This window comes from Oncorhynchus clarkii, chromosome 25 (assembly GCF_045791955.1).
Source record: "Oncorhynchus clarkii lewisi isolate Uvic-CL-2024 chromosome 25, UVic_Ocla_1.0, whole genome shotgun sequence".
Lineage (NCBI taxonomy): Eukaryota > Metazoa > Chordata > Actinopteri > Salmoniformes > Salmonidae > Oncorhynchus > Oncorhynchus clarkii.
In genome coordinates, this window is record NC_092171.1 from 30,998,892 (window position 1) to 31,016,190 (window position 17,299).

A 17,299-nucleotide genomic window follows, 5' to 3' on the forward strand; every position below is an offset into this window, starting at 1 on the left:
ACTAAAATAATCCTATAAAAAATGTGGCAAAGCAATTAAAGCTAAAATATGTAACTTTTTGAGTGACCCAAACAAATTCACATAGAAATGTGAGTTATAGATCTGTCATTCTCATTGAAAGCAAGTCTAAGAGGCTGTAGATCTGTGCTATGTGCACTATTTCTCTATGCTTCGTTCTTAAGTTTAGTTTTTGTGTCTTTTACTTTCGTCTTTGTTGACCAGCTTCAAACAGCTGAAAAAACTATATTTTTGGTTTTTGAAAATAAATTTTACAGCGGTTTAGATGGTACAATGATTCTGTACACAAGGGTTTCCCAAACTCTGAGAAACGGAATGGAGCTAAGCACAGGCAAAATTCTAGAGGAAAACCTGGTTCAGTCTGCTTTCCACCAGACACTGGGAGATTAATTGATTTCTCAGCAGGACAATAAACTAAAACACAAGGCCAAATCTACACTGAAGTTGCTTACCAAGAGGACAGTGAATATTCCTGAGTGGCCGAGTTACAGTTTTGACTTAAATCTACTTGAAAACCTATGGCAAGACCTGAAAATGGTTGTCTAGCAATGATCAACAACCAATTTGACCACTTGAAAAATGTTGAAAATAATAATGGGTAAATGTTGCACAATTCAGGTGTGGAAAACTCTTAGAGACTTAGCCAGAAATACTCAGTTGTAATTGCTGCCAAAAGTGCTTCTACAAAGTATTTACTCGGTGGTGTCAATACTTATGTAAATTAGTTTTTGGTTTTTCATGTTCAATATATTTGCAAAAATGTCTAAAAACATGTTTTCACTTTGTCATTATGGGGTTTTGAGTGTAGATGGGTAAAAAAAGCTGTTTAATCCATTTTGAATCCAGGCTGGTAAAAGCTTGTCATTTCAGCCACAACCATATCCTAAGACTAGCTCACCAAGACCAACAGCACAAATGCCTCAAAGATGGAGTGTCTTGTTTGTACCATAGTAGGAACATAGTTATTACTGTGGGATGGGATGTCTCCTCTGGCTCCTTAATTGAACAAGTGTCTGCTTAGTGCTTACTTTCAGCACTAGAACACAACGCACTGAATTACAAGATATAGATTATATCTAAACACAGATCATTTCCAAATGATTGGAATTACCTGCTCTGTCTTGAAGAGTTATGGTGAGAACAACATGTTTCTTTAGGGATGTTTTATTGCCCGTTGCTTTTAGCCATGAGCTGCTTCCCAGTGAATGAAGTTGGGTTACTTTTACATCACTTTGGCTTACACCTAAGTCCTCATCTCCAACATTCTGACCTTTCATTATAGAGCTTTGCTTTAGTGTGGATTTAGGCCAATACATTCATATCAGTTATGTTCCTCCATTCTATTCACCTTTCCTTATTTCCGTGTTTCTGTGCGCCAATGGAAGTCTACAAAACTATGAGCAAACCAACCTTTGTATTGAATACATGGAATTGGATTGTGATTATACCAATGAATGAATCCTGCACAATCTTTTTTTTTTTATCAGGAATAGTATTTGATTTGATGTGTTTGAAATTGTTTGGTGTAATATGCATAAAAGGAGAGTAATTTCCAATAATTCTGCACCTTTGGATAGTTGATAATTTTGTTATCTACTGGGATTTTTAAAACACATTAAATGTGTTATTTTGTCTGCTTGGACTCAAGAGATAAGTATGGTGGCATTAAATATTTTTGCAGGCAGTCATCCCAGCTAGCACATAACGTTCTGAGAACCATGTTTCTTAGAGCTTGGTGAGAGCTATGGTTATTTTCTATACAACCTTCCCAGAATGGTGCAGGATAGCTTTTCTTTTAACCTTTATTAAACTGGGCAAGTGAGTTAAGAGCAAATTCTTATTTACAATGACAGCCTACTGGGGAACTGCCTTGTTCAGGGGTAGAACAACAGATTCCTACCTTGTCAGCTCAGGGATTTGAACCAGCAACCTTTCAGTTACTGGCCTTACGCTCTTACCGCTAGGCTACCTGCTTGGCTTTGGAACATTCTCAGCACATTTAAGGAACTTGACAAAAAAAATGTCATTACTTTAAATGAACGTATCCTAAGAGTTCAAACATTGTTACATTTAATTGACATTTTGGTAATATTCTAGACATTTTGTCCAACTGGTTTGACATTGGTGGTCCTGTGTGGCTCAGTTGGTAGAGCATGGCACTTGAAATGAAATGCAAGCATTGTGGGTTCAATTCCCACACAGTACCAGTACTCAATAAAAGTTTCAAAATGTATGTATGCACTACTGCAAGTTTCTTTGGATAAGAGTGTACAGTGCATTGCGAAAGTATTCGGCCCCCTTGAACTTTGCGACCTTTTGCCACATTTCAGGCTTCAAACATAAAGATATAAAACTGTATTTTTTTGTGAAGAATCAACAACAAGTGGGACACAATCATGAAGTGGAACGACATTTATTGGATATTTCAAACTTTTTTAACAAATCAAAAACTGAAAAATTGGGCGTGCAAAATTATTCAGCCCCTTTACTTTCAGTGCAGCAAACTCTCTCCAGAAGTTCAGTGAGGATCTCTGAATGATCCAATGTTGACCTAAATGACTAATGATGATAAATACAATCCACCTGTGTGTAATCAAGTCTCCGTATAAATGCACCTGCACTGTGATAGTCTCAGAGGTCCGTTAAAAGCACAGAGAGCATCATGAAGAACAAGGAACACACCAGGCAGGTCCGAGATACTGTTGTGAAGAAGTTTAAAGCCGGATTTGGATACAAAAAGATTTCCCAAGCTTTAAACATCCCAAGGAGCACTGTGCAAGCGATAATATTGAAATGGAAGGAGTATCAGACCACTGCAAATCTACCAAGACCTGGCCGTCCCTCTAAACTTTCAGCTCATACAAGGAGAAGACTGTATTTTAGGCACTGTATATTAAAGATATTAAAGATTTCTAAGGTTTGGGAGAATAGTAAAAATGTTATTCTGTGGAAATGTCAGTGTTTCTGACAGGTTCTCTCTTTGATCCAAGGTGTAAGACTCTGGCTCAACACTGGTCACATTCCTAGAAATGTTGATGATTAATTTAACCTTTATTTAACCAGGCAAGTCAGTTCAGTTGTGAGTTGTGAAGCCATTCAGGGTAAATTGACCTTTCAGTCAGTAAATTTGACCTTATCTGAATCATATACCAGCTTTGTGACGGGGTAAGGAAGAAAGAAGCCACAGACAGACCATTGGATAGTGTATGAGTATCCTTACAATCTATCATTTGTTATGCACTTTCTAAGTAAGGCACTCACTTATGTCCCATGCATGACATCAAATAAGGATACTTACAATTGTGTGTGTGTGCAATGCTGAGTGTGCATTTGCATGTGTGTGTATTTGTGTGTGTGTGTGCGTGTGTGTGCTAGGAGAAGCCTAACTTGTTTAAAGTGTAGCTGAGGTAAGAGCACAAGGCACATCATTATGTGCTGGAGAGGTTGCCAAATAACAAACAACTTTAAAATTAAATAACACAGTGTACATAGACTCTTTTAAATTGCAATCAAATTAGCAGCTATTTCTCTATGGTTCATAATCTAAAGCTTTAAGGAATGCATATACTACCGTTCAAAAGTTTGGGGTCACTTAGAAATGTCCTTGTTTTTTAAAGAAAAGCACATTTTTGGTCCATTACAATAACATCAAATTGATCAGAAATACAGTGTAGACATTGTTAATGTTGTAAATGACAATTGTAGCTGGAAACGGCTGATTTTTTTAATGGAATATCTACATAGGCGTACAGAGGCCCATTATCAGCAACCATCACTCCTGTGTTCCAATGGCACATTGTGTTAGTTAATCCAAGTTTCTCATTTTAAAAGGCTAATTGATCTTTAGAAAACACTTTTGCAATTATGTTAGCACAGCTGAAAACTGTTGTTCTGATTAAAGAAGCAATAAAACTGGCCTTCTTCAGACTAGTTGAGTATCTGGAGCATCAGCATTTGTGGGTTTGATTACAGGCTCAAAATGGCCAGAAACAAAGACCTTTCTTCTGAAACTCATCAATCTATTCTTGTTCTGAGAAACGAGGGCTGTACTACATTCTTTGAACATTGCTAATGTTTCTTGTTTTTTTATGGAACGTTTTCTTAATGTTCTGAGAACATGAACTTAAATAGAACCATGAGGACACCTGCAGAACACATTATGCTGAAGTACTGAAATTCCTCACAGAAGAAAGTTGTTTCAGAATGTTGTCTGAACAACTTGAGAACATAACTTTAAATAGAACCATGAGGAAACCTGTAGGAAACGTTATGCTGAATTACTGAAATGTCCACCTAAGAAACATATGGTTCAGGTTCTTATAACTTTATGTGGTAGATAGGTATCTTGAGCCATTCCCAGAACATTGTGGGAAGGTTGTGTGCAAAATAACCATTGGACAAGCACACTCTCACCAATGTCTTAGACACATATAGTTCTCAGAAAGTTATATGCTAGATGAGTTGTTTCCTTTGAAATGAGGTATTGTTTGAATAGACTAAAATGGACAGCTTTGTATGCGTAATAAAAGATGGCATTCTAGCTCCATCCTGGTGGCACAGTGGACTAATTCCAGGGATAGAAAACAGAAGATCATAAGCTCAAATCTCACTGATGCTCTGTCATCATAAACAAGAAATGTGTTTGCATGATTAATGTATAAGGAAATTAATTGATATCTGTACTTGGAGTTCAAACAAGTTAACCCCCCCCCCCCCCCCAATTGTTTTATTATATATATATATATATTTTTTAAATAATGCACTCTACACACCAAAACCTTGCCTATATAAATATATATTTACTAACGGTATATTTACTGCGTTAGTAAATTGACTCTGGCTATCTATTCCGATTTCAGAGTACTCTGAGTGTGCCAGACCGCGCAATAACGGATCAATTTACTAACGCACATCACCCGAAGAATATGACCGGTGTCAGTAAACGTTTGCAAAAAAAGTAATTAAATTGTTGCCAGCAGCACAGTTACAGTCACTGACACTCTAGATAACATAAAAGCAGTATAATCAGCTCTGCTAGGGTGAGTAAAATGGTCAGTGAGGTGTTTTCTCATTTGTGTCTGGAAGTAGCTAGCAAGCTAGCCAACTTTAGCCAGTTAGCTTGGGTGGTTGACTGTCGTTGTGAGATCAGAACACTCAGATCAACCCTACTCCTCATCAACCTTACGCCCAGAGTGCGCTCTGAACGCTCCTAGAGCAAAACGCTCTTAATGTATGAACAGGCAATCTGACAACGCTCTGACGTTACCACCCAGAGTGCACTCTCACACACTGGAGGCAATTTACAAACGCACCCTTAATAAGTCCATGCAGAAGCGTTTGAAAACAAACCCAGGGCCAGTGCCATTGTTGATGCTACAGTATTTGCATTGAAAAAGTGCCCAGCAGTCAGGAAATCAAGTAATAAGTGTCTGTAGATAAATTATTAGAATGACAGTAAAACAGTTATACTATGTGTTTGCTGAGTAATTAGATCAAATTCACTACGATTGTGTTTATTTTCCACTTTGATGGGGAATTTTCTGTACAGTTATTTTCGCTCACATTGCTGGTCCCATTGTTTAGAATTATTCCGCAATTAGGCAAAGAGTTATGGGATATTAGAATCCTCTTGTTCTAACCTGTATATTTTGGGTTTGACTTCTACAAACAACGCACCCTTAAAAAGTATGCTTGATAGCATTCCAACCACACCCACAAACCATAGAAACGGACTATGTTTTTTTTGCTGTGCATTAGACCTTTGTGGTTTGGACAGTCTGCAAACACACCCTTCCAGAGGCGCAACATGTATACACATGGAGATTTTCCGTGGAAAGGTTTCTCTCATCATAACTAAACATTTAATAGATAACTGTAAGAACCTCATATTAGTATTATTCATAATTGTACTGTTTAAGAAAGAAACTCACAAATAAACACATAGAAACCTGTGCGCCATTTTGTTGTACATACTTTTAATGCTGGTGGGAAAGTTACTCTGCGGGTGTGGTCTCTCAGAAGCGAGACAGGGAAATAAAGGTGTGGCCTTGTGGGGGAAACCCGTTTATATACGCCCTGACACACATCTTTCCCTGTCTACTGTATCTCTGCCAACTGAACGGAGCTACTAACAGGTATTTCTTCATTTGGGTCATACACCAGCCAATGCTTTGTATTGTGTATCAGCTGCTTGTACTGTGATCTTGAGAAATTCGTTTTTGTGCATTGTTATACTAATATTAGTTTTAAGGAAGGTTCACGTTGAATTTTACGACAGCTTTTGTGTAGGAAGATAGAGGGCATATTACATAACCAGGAAGAGATTTTAATGTCGGATGGTTAGATATACAGTATCTCACACTGGATATGCAGTATGATATCTTCTGTATCACAGCGCACACCGCTTAAACATGGCTTGTCAACGATCCCAAATGGATTCCTGCTGCTTAAGTTGATCAATGGCCTTGCAAAACGAGTGAGGACCGGAAAGTTTTTTTTAAATTTTTTTTACAGAAGATAGTATCTGCGATTCACGATTCAACCACAATCTTAGAAAAATTATTACTATCTAGAACTGTTCTTCGGCTGGCCCCCATAATAGAACCCTTTAAAGAACCCTTGTTTGTGTAAGGTAGAACCCATTTGGGTTCCATGTAAAACCCTTTCCAGTGAGTGTTCTACCTGGAACTAAAAATGTTCTACCTGGGGGAAAAAAGGGTTCTCCTATGGGGACAGCCAAAGGACCCTTTTGGAACTCGTTTTTCAAAAAGTGCAGTTTCCATGAGGCACTGAACATTCCACAAAACTGAGCAATATGACTGAATGTTTGCTCTAGGTAGGAAGTATTTTTCACTCTAAGTCAACTTATCATGTTCCTACCTGTCCTGTGTTCTTTCATGTTTTCATTTCTACATGTACATTTTAGTCATTAAGCAGATGCTCCTATCCAGAGCTACTTGGTTAGTGCATTCATCTTAAGATCGCTATGTGAGACAACCGCATACTGTATCACAGTCGTACATCTTTCCTCAATAAAGAAGTTCTAAGCAAAGTCCGAGCTATTAGGAAAATTATAAGTGCAATTTTTTTGTAGTGCTTTTCTTTTACTACAGCCCCTCTGTTTTCACATTTCTACTGTGTCTGATAGGATAGTAATAGCAGTCAGTACATATCCAGTTAGGAATCTAAATATAGCAGAGAATCATCCCTCCTCATGACCATGACAATTGTTAGTTAGGCCTCATGGTACACAAAGAATCCAGGAAGTAGGCTAATTTTGAATAAATACTTTTAGTTTACTTTTGAAATGTATGTAATGTGTTCAGAGCTATTATATATTATAGTCTATAATGATTATTTTAATTTGTAAAGTGCTTTTCTCAGACTCAAGGTGCACATTATTAAAAAAAAAGATATGTATAATAATAAAAACACAGACAACAAAGTTATATACAGGTGTTTCCAGAATACTAGCAGAGGTCCTTGAAAGCTTTTCTGAAAGCACAGTCTTGAGCTGTGCCTTAAAGAAGGACTGAGACTCTGCAGCCCTAATAGTGTCTGGAAGTGCGCTCCACAGTCGCGGAGCAACTGAAAGCCCTGTCACCCGTAGTTTTTAGTCTACTGCAGGGCTGCTAAAGGGAGATGTACCTGGAGGAGCGAAGGGTGTGTGTGGGGCAGGTGGGTAGAATGTCAGACCGGTATTATGGCTTTGTCTGTTGAAATAAACAACTTACCTCCACCAATATCCTGACTCAAATTAGCTCTGGTCTGATGCATATGAAATAATTCCAAATGGGTGTGGTGAGGATAGGGTAGGTGTTCCCCTGATTGATACAGTCTTATGACATGAATGCATTCTTATAATTCTGTACAGAAAACATTACCTACCTGTATGGTTCCACAGAAAAGACTATGGCTAATGTTTGTCATAAACATTTGAGCATACTTTCCTCTCAAGGCCTGTATGGTTTGAAGTATTTAAAACATACAATAATTTTAACTCAAACATTTTACTCTCCTTTTCAGATACAATGGATGTAAGTAAACACTTTTTCTAATATTCAATCAAATTGCAAGAGTGCTTAATACTATAAGCAATAAAGAGCTCACTGTATTTCTCCAGCTAGCACATTTGGTTCCTTGGAAGTTGTGGGAACGTATGTTTCAGGAAGAAAAAATGAAGCCTGTTCTGGGAATGTTTATTTTTAGATTGCAGGGAGATTATGCAAATGTTTTACTCTGGATCCTTAAGTTTTCCTGTGAGGTTTTATTAACACTCAGAGATTAAAATTCGAGGTTATTTTGAGGTTTTTTAATAACTTCCTTAACTTTCACTGAATGTTTCAAGACTTTTAACAACGCTGCTAGCTTATTATTATTTAAATTTTTTGAACGCCAAGCACATGTAAATTTAATTTCCTTAGGCATTAATCTTGCAATTTGTTTTTGTGACACGGCATCAGTGAGATTCAACCCTATAATTGCCTGTGGATTTATTCCAATGCACCTCCAGAATGGCGCAAGCATGCCATTTTGTTTTTATGCCTACAAAGCTGTTAATTTTAGTCTGTTCAAACAGACCCCATTTCAAAGGAAACAAGCACTCATTAAGATCAGGTGTGGCCTGTTAGTGGGTGCAGCAAATGCACCTGATCACACTTAACAAGATAAAGGAGAGTGAGTTATTTTTATGCTGAGAACAGAATGTATGTCTTTAAATAACTTTAGTAACGTTCAGAGAACGTTCTAATAATGTTTTCATGCAACATTTTCTTAACGTTCTTGGAAGAATTTGAGGACATTACTTTTAAATAAAGAAACCTGTAGGAAACGCTATGCAGAAGTACTGAAATTCCCACTGAAGAACGTTCACTGAACTATTTGAGAACATTTGGGGTGTTGGGCTCACATGGGCCGACGATGTCTCATAAGATTATATTTTTTTCAAAGGTTTATGTCCCTCCAGTTGAAAAATGTGTGATAGCAGTGCAGCAATTGTAGCTTTCTGTGTTATCACTCTTTCATTCCTCCATCCCATTCATTTGACCCTATGACAAACAACGTCAGTTTACACCAAATCATTTCTCACGTATGCCCTTTAATCATATATCATTGGAAAGCTTAGATTCACAGCTATCCATCAGACACATTTTCGGAAATGTTCAGGGCCCAGCATCTTAAGTCAAAGTTCATCGTTAGAACCTTCGTAGGAGCATCATTCAATCTCCCAGCTGTTTCCCAAAACCAGTTACTTACCTCCGACGACTCGCAGAACAGCTGAGTGCGTCATTAGATGTTTTAGATTTTTTGCCCATCCACGTCATTTTATTCACAGATCTCAGCTAAACATAGATCAACTTCTTCGTGCTGTCTGACTGTGACCGCCGATAACTTAAAAATGAAGTTGACTACAAATGCAAAGTTGTCAAAGTGTTTGTAATTGTCACAAACAAGTGAAGGATAAAAAATATGCTTCAAATGAAAGCAGAGATGACTGCATTTAAATATAAATAGGCTACATGGATGCACTATACAGTGCATTCAGAAAGTATTCATACCTCTTGAATTTTTCCACATTTTGTTGCGTTACATCCTTATTATAAATAGTTTATTTTCCTCATCAGTCCAAATGTGAGATTTTGGGTTCCAACCTCTGTCTTTGTGAGACGCAAAGTAGGTGAACGGCTGAGCTCCGCATGTGTGGTTCCCACTGAGTGTAGTTCCCACTGGGGCGGCAGGTAGCCTAGTGGTTAGAGTGTTGGACTCCCAACAAGGTTGCTAGATCAAATCCCTGAGCTGACAAGGTAAAACATCTGTGCCCCTGAACAAGGCAGTTAATCCACTGTTCCTAGGCCCTCATTGAAAATAAGAATTGGTTCTTAAATGACTAGTTAAATAAAAAAAGAAGCATGGAGGTGTGGTGGCGCTTTGCTGGTGACCGCACCACCACACCTCCTCCATGCTTTTTTTTTTTATATTGGTGTCAGTGATTATATTTCAAATTCAAGGTACACTTAACCAGCATGGCTACCACAGCATTCTGCAGTGATATGCCATTCCTGCTGCCACCACCATGCTTCACCATAGGGATGGTGCCAGGTTTCCTCCAGACGTGACACTTGGAATTCAGTTCAAGGAGTTCAATCTTGGTTTCATCAGACCAGAGAATCTTGTTTCTCATTGTCTGAGTCCTTTAGGGGCCTTTTGGCAAACTCCAAGCGGGCTGTCATGCCTTTTTATTGAGGAGTGGCTTCCGTCTGGACACTCGACCATAAAAGCCTGATTGCTGGAGTGCTGCACAGATGGTTGTCCTTCTGCAAGGTTCTACCATCTCAACAGAGGAACTCTGGAGCTCTGTCAGGGTGCCCATCGGGTTCTTGGTCACCTCCCTGACCAAGGCCCTTCTCCCCCGATTGCTGTTTGGCTGGGAGGCTAGCTCTAGGAAGAGTCTTGGTGGTTCCAAACTTCTTCCATTTAAGAATGATGGAGGCTGCAGTGCTAGAGGTGTCACTACAAACCCGTGTTCGATCCCAGGCAGTCTCAAAGCAGTGCACAATTGGCCCAGCATCATTCGTGGAGGGTTTGGCCGGCCAGGATGGCCTTATGCCATCGCGCTCTATCGACTCCTTGTGGCAGGCAAGCATGCATTCTGACTTTGGTCGCCAGTTTTACGGTGTTTCCTCCGACACATTGGTGCGGCTGGCTTCCAGGTTAAGCAAGCAGTGGGTCAAGAAGCAGTGCGGCTTGGAGGACACATGACAATCGACCTTCACCTCTCCCAAGTCCGTACGGGAGTAGCAGCGATGGGACAAGACTGTAACTACCAATTGGGGAGAAAAAGGGTTAAAAGTAGATTTAAAAAAAAATTTTTTTTTATGAATGAATGAATGGAGGCCACTGTTCTTGGGGACCTTCAATGCTGCAGACATTTTTTTTGGTACCCTTCGTCAGGTCTGTGCCTCGACGCAATCCTGTCTTGGAGCTCTATGGACAATTCCTTCAACCTCGTGGCTTGGTTTTTGCTCAGACATGCCCCGTCAACTGTGGGACCTTTTTATACAGACAGGTGAGTGCCTTTCCAAATCCATGTCCAATCAATTTAATTTATCATAGGTGGACTCCAATAAAGTTGTAGAAACAAGGATGATCAATGGAAACAGGATGCACCTCTATTGCGAGCCTCATAGCAAAGGGTCTGAATAGTTATGTAAATAAGTTTTTTTTTTTTAAATATACATTTGCCAACATTTCTAAAAACCTGTTTTCACTTTGTCAATATGGGATATTGTGTGTAGATTAATACATTTTAGAATAAGGCTGTAACGTAACAAAGATTTTGAAAAGGTAAAGGGATCTGAATACTTTCCGAATTCACTGTCAATGTAAATTACAATGTTAATGTTCAATCAATTGAGTTCTATTTTGCCAATAGGGTACTATCTAATGTTTGCCTCAATATACAGTACCTGTCCAAAGTTTGGACACCTACTCTTTATTTTTACTATTTTCTACATTGTAGAATAATAGTAAAGAAACTATGAAATAACACATGGAATCATGTAGTAAACAAAAGTGTTAAACAAATCAAAATATATTTTAAGATTCTTCAAAGTAGCCACCCTTTTTGGGCACCTTAACACAATTATGTGAATAATTTAACATCTGTATATCTGGCACACCTGTCATGTGGTTGTGTATTCTACATCATTCTACATTAACATTTTAAGATATTTCTGGTGTTACTACAATTACATTTCAAACAGGTGTGGTTCAATAAGACCCCATTGAGTAGTTTGGTGGCTATATTGGAAAAAGGCTTCTGTGGGGTTAATGTGTGAATTCTCTGATGGACCTGTATCTACAAATCCTTTTAATAATCAGGCCTAGATGTGTGTGTGCAATTTGCTGCCTCTTATCAAAGTTAGAATACAAAAACTTAGCTGTCCAATTACATGGAATTCTATGGCTAAGCTTTCAACATTTTAATGTCAATGGCACATATGGGAGATGTATTTTATTTTTTACAATAGTTGTAGCTGGTCATGTCAGTTGGTTTTATATATAATTTGAAAGGTAATTTCCTTACCTTTCCAAATCACTTTTTTAAAGTGATTTAAATGCATCATGCTTTCCCTTTTTAAAGCCATTTTATACAGGTAAATTTGATATCTAACATAAGTCAAAGTTCTGTTGACCTGAACATTTTGAAATTGTCTGCAGGATAGCTGTGAATCTAAGCTTTCCAATTGCACATATATGTATAAGTGAGCAATAACTTGTTGTATGACATTGTTTGTCAGGGGAAAAAATGTATGGGATGAAATAAAGAGTGATAACACTCAGCAAGCTACCGAGTCGTTATTCATGTCATAAGAAGGAATTCCCCTCAACCACGCCCACAAATTGGGGAATACAAACATTCTTTCCCATTGACCCCCCCATTGTAAAAGAGCCAACTTCATTGTTCATTTTTTGTTATACAGAAATGATAAAACATGCCAAAAAACTGCTTGTTAACCAAGTAAAAAATCCCGACCTACGGTTCAATGAAACTATGTAGGGAAATGGAGCCTGCGAGAAGAGCCCTGTGGCTTCAGGCTATTCAGCGTGGGAAATGTGGGGACCCGGTGTCCATGTAGGCTACGTGTAGCTACTGTGTGTGGAAAACATGTAATCTCAGGTAAAACCTACTTGTAGCTGTGTAGTCTGTGTTGTTGGTTTTGCTAGCTTAATGTTCCAGTTGGTAGCTAGCACTCACTCACGTGGTTAGCAGCATCATGAAAAGGGCCGTGAGGGAAGCCCTACAATATTAAGTTTTTCTAAGTAGTGAGAAAACAGTTGCGAGGAGGCAATGTGGAAAAGGGATCTTTAGAAATGTTGTACTTTTCTTAAATGTAGTTTTGTAATTGACTGACTAAAACAAGCAGATAACAAGAGAATTGCATTTGAAAAATGCAAGTTTTTGCTGTGAATCAATGGAGCCTAGGTAACCACAGATTGTTTTCCCCCCACAGGTGGGCGGGCCGCAACGTTCTATCTTATACCGACTGGTGTGATTGCTGCACTGCAATCACACATTTTCCATCTCTAGGGACATAGACCTTCAAAAAAAAATTAGGAGACATCTTCGGCCCAAGTGAGCCTAATATGGACTAATGTCAAACCAGTTGAACATTCCTAGAACATGACCAAAATTGAAATGAAAGGTAACCATGTTTGAACTTTTAAGACACATTTTGTTAAAGTAATGAAATACCAAGAAAGTTGTTATTTTGTCAAGTTCCTTAAATGTGCTGAGAATATGCCAAAGCCAAACCACTATCCTGCACCATTCCCAGAAAGTTGTGGGTAGGTTGTATGCAAAATAACCATAGGACTCCACGCTCTAAGAAACAAATGGTTCTCAGAACATTATGTGCTAGCTGGGTCCAGTGAGAAATTAAGCAAGGAGACACATCCTCTTGTGCACACTACCTATCCCCTCTCTCACAATGCTCTGCTTCCCCTCTCTCACCCTGCTCTGCTTCCCCTCTCTCACCCTGCTCTGCTTCCCCTCTCTCACCCTGCTCTGCTTCCCCTCTCTCACCCCGCTCTCTCACCCCGCTCTGCTTCACCTCTCTCACCCCGCTCTGCTTCCCCTCTTTCCCTACAGCTTTCAGATGCTCTGGGTGGTGAACCGGGCTGGCCAAGCCAGAACAACCAGCAGAGTAGTGGGGGTGTGTGGCCTGGTGGGCAACCCAACCAGCCAACATGGCCAGGACAGCCTGGTGGTCAACCGGCTTGGCCTGGACAGCAGCAACCAGGCCAGCCTGGTGGTCAACCGGCTTGGCCTGGACAGCAGCAACCAGGCCAGCCTGGTGGTCAACCGGCTTGGCCTGGACAGCAGCAACCAGGCCAGCCCGCCCCCATGTGGCCTGGACAACAACCAAACCCTTCCCAACCCTCATGGCCCGGACAACCAGGTGGGGGACAGCCCAGTCAGCCGACATGGCCAGGGCAGCCAGGACAGATTAGCCAACCTACTGCACCCGGATGGCCAAGCCCAAGCCCCGGTCCAGGCCCTGCCCAACCAACTGCTCCACAACATAGTTCACTGGTAAGAGAAGACATTCAACCCTGAGGATGTTGGGTATGACGGTTTGAAAAACCATGAGAAAGTTCTGAACCATGCAGAACCTATCTTTGTGACAGATTATCTCTCATGACCTCTACTCAGACATTGTTGTAAGCCTGTCCTAATGACACTCAATTGGTTTTGGCTGTTTTTATTTGCTGTTTTCAAAAAACTAATTTTATTTCCCCAACAGAAAGTGCCATATGACCTGAACCTGCCAAATGGATGCTACGACAAGATGCTCATTACAATTCGTGGGACAGTTAACCAAAATGCCAAAATGTCAGTATTCACAACAAAATATAGTTTCTGTGGTAAATTGTGAAGATCTACACTGTAGCTATTTCCACACTTTGATTCTTAGTGTTGCTCAGTTATTTTAGTCTTGTAGCCAGCAGTAGTTACTCAAATGGCATGCCTTTCCTTTATATGTTGCCTGCAAACTTCTTATACCATAACCTAAGTACTAGTCTGTTTGTGCCATCATACCACTCCTTGCCACTTGTCATGCCAAATTTCATGTATAGGATGACAAGGAGTTGGAATGATGGCACAAACAAATCTGGGACCTGGCTACTTCTACTGCTACTCTCAATCTAATAAGGACTAAAATACAAACGGTTGTTCCTTTGTTCAAAGTGTGTGATGCATAAGTATCTATCTCAGGATGTAAACAGAGACTAATAGAAGTTCTAGGTACACGCTAACACATTCCGTACAAAATAAGTCCATAACGTTAGCAAGCTAACGCTGGTTAACTTTGTGTGGCCAAATATTTAACTAACCAATTACCTTATCAGATTCAAATGAATTGCAGTGCAATCTAAGCGAGTGTTTAAACGGACCCATCAGTGTCCATCTCCACTCCACCCACCTCGACTTTCCAGGCACGTTAACGCTGCTAGCTAGCGTTAGCATTGCTAATGGCTAGTTAGTTATACAACTTTCTTTTCTTTCTTTTTTTTACTTGTGTGCTGGGTTGGCAATCTAGATAATCAAGCTCTGGGTAGTTAACAAATCTAGATTACTGTCAAATGTAAATCAATGAGGCCCCTTTTGAAAGAGGTTGGCAGACAGTAATCCCAATAGAGCATCTTGACATCATTATTTCCAATCCTCACCTGAATACAATTTAACTGATGTAAGGACAATGGGTGAGAATAGAACAAATGATTTGTGATTATTTCAAAACCAGATAATACCAATCACTTTAAAGTCAAGAGTAGACCTACAGTAACTATGGCCACAAACTCAAAAAGCTCACATCACCATGGAAACCGTCGCCGAGTGCTGTTGAGCATGTGGCTCATAGAACACACACACATTCATCACAAAACATAATGCTGTTGTCTGACTTGTAATCGACACTACAAGATAAACGCATTGGTGATGGAATTGTCACAAAATCCAAGGTTTACCACTATGTTATTAGCTTCGTCCCAAATATGTTTGTGCTCTTGAAACACCATTGCTCATTGTCAAGCCAAACAAATTGTTTGCAAATAAAATGAGTCACAAGGAGTTGGTATGAACACTGCTATTATCTCCCTGTAGGTTCACCATCAATCTAACCAAAGGGAATGACATTGCCATGCACTTCAACCCACGCTTTAATGACCAGGGAAAGAAAACGATTGTGCGGAACAGTCAGATAGGCAATACATGGGGAAAAGAGGAGCGGGAGCACAATCACTTCCCCTTCACTCAGGGACAGCCCTTCGAGGTGAGGAATCAATCTTCTGGTTTACTTCATGTCAACCAATCAGAGTTTAAAAAAAATGATGGCTGGGGTCCATTGGGAATTAGGTTGTGTCCCAAATGGCACACCCCTATATAGTACACTACTTTTGAACAGAACATGCTTTGGTCAAAAGTAGTGCTCTAAATGGGGATTAGGGTGCCATTTGGAAAATATCTTTAGACACTCCTGTATTCATCTCAAGATATTTTCAGTTGTATGATTTTAAAAAATAATGTCAAACAAATTAAAATGTTATTCATGATCAACAGATCATGTTTTACAATCCATATATTAATTTACATTTCAGTCATATCTTAACACATTCTTTGATTTTGCATAATAATGAGTTTGTGGTCCTGTGTTTTTCCAGATGAAGATAATGTGCACTAACAGTGAGTTCAAGGTGGCAGTGAACAGCTCACACATCCTGGAGTTCAAACACCGCATCCGTGATATCCAATCCATCAAACACCTGGTCATCTATAATGATGTCACCCTCACGTCTGTGGAGATTGACAAACTATAAGATCTAGCAGGGTTGGTTTCAGCCATAGAAATAGAATGACCAGATTAGTCAAAGTCCCTCGGGTTCTATTTTTATGGTTCCAGTGACCTTCCATCATTGGCTTTCAACAGAAACATACAGTAGCTTGAGTCTCAAGCTTTACCCAGTAGTACTACCATCATATTCTGTACTTCTACTAAGCTGGTATATTCTCTGTAGAAAAATATATTTTCTTAGTCTTTTAATAAGAGGAAAAAGTCAACAACTTAACTTACAAATTCATTGGTTTTAAGTCTGAATAGGTACATACATTTTAATGTAAACCACCTATATCCAATAAAAATCCAATGTTATACTCAAACATATTTTTTTTTCATTGACTGATGTCGCTTCCTCCAGATACAGTATGTGTTTTTGTGATTTATTTTTAATTTTTATTGTTGTATAACCTTTCACACTAGGTGGCACAGTTGAGACTTGAATGTTTTAGAACCACAACAAGCCTAGTATTTGCTGTGGCAAAATAAACATTACCTTGGCTACCTATACCACACAGCAGTAGATGAATTTGAGAACACCAATGCATATTACCACTTACCATATAGGCTATTACTTTGCATTAGTGAATGAAGGACCATGTCTGTAAAATCCTGTAAATATACTGTATTTTAAAGCTCTTTCTCAACCCTGCAATCATGAGCAAGTTCACTTGTTAGTGCATGACATCATTACATTACCATCTTTCTGTAGTGTTTCCATAAGCAGTGATTATCTTGTTTCCATTACCAGCCATCAGCACTTAACATGCTTATTCAGGGAGGAGAGTGTCAATATCTGTGAGTGATATTACGGTTGACAATCATATCTCAAATTAAGTAAATGTGACTATTTACACAAAGACCACATTGACTGAATCCACACG

The 17,299-nt window shown here is 39.2% G+C and overlaps 1 protein-coding gene across 1 annotated transcript; it reads left to right on the top strand.

Annotated features, from left to right (window-relative positions):
* Positions 1-7,881: 7,881 nt before the first annotated feature.
* On the top strand, positions 7,882-16,741 carry LOC139384208 (galectin-3-like). Its single transcript, XM_071128939.1, has 5 exons — positions 7,882-8,054; positions 13,670-14,113; positions 14,325-14,413; positions 15,686-15,854; positions 16,243-16,741. The coding sequence occupies exons 1-5, from the start codon at positions 8,049-8,051 to the stop codon at positions 16,396-16,398; spliced, it is 864 nt and encodes a 287-aa protein (XP_070985040.1). The 5' UTR covers positions 7,882-8,048; the 3' UTR covers positions 16,399-16,741.
* The last annotated feature ends 558 nt before the right edge of the window (positions 16,742-17,299 follow it).

Coding starts and splice junctions, on each gene's coding strand:
- LOC139384208 (XM_071128939.1), top strand. Junction 14,114..14,324: donor CTCCACAACATAGTTCACTG/GTAAGAGAAGAC, acceptor TTTCCCCAACAG/AAAGTGCCATATGACCTGAA. Junction 15,855..16,242: donor CTCAGGGACAGCCCTTCGAG/GTGAGGAATCAA, acceptor GTGTTTTTCCAG/ATGAAGATAATGTGCACTAA.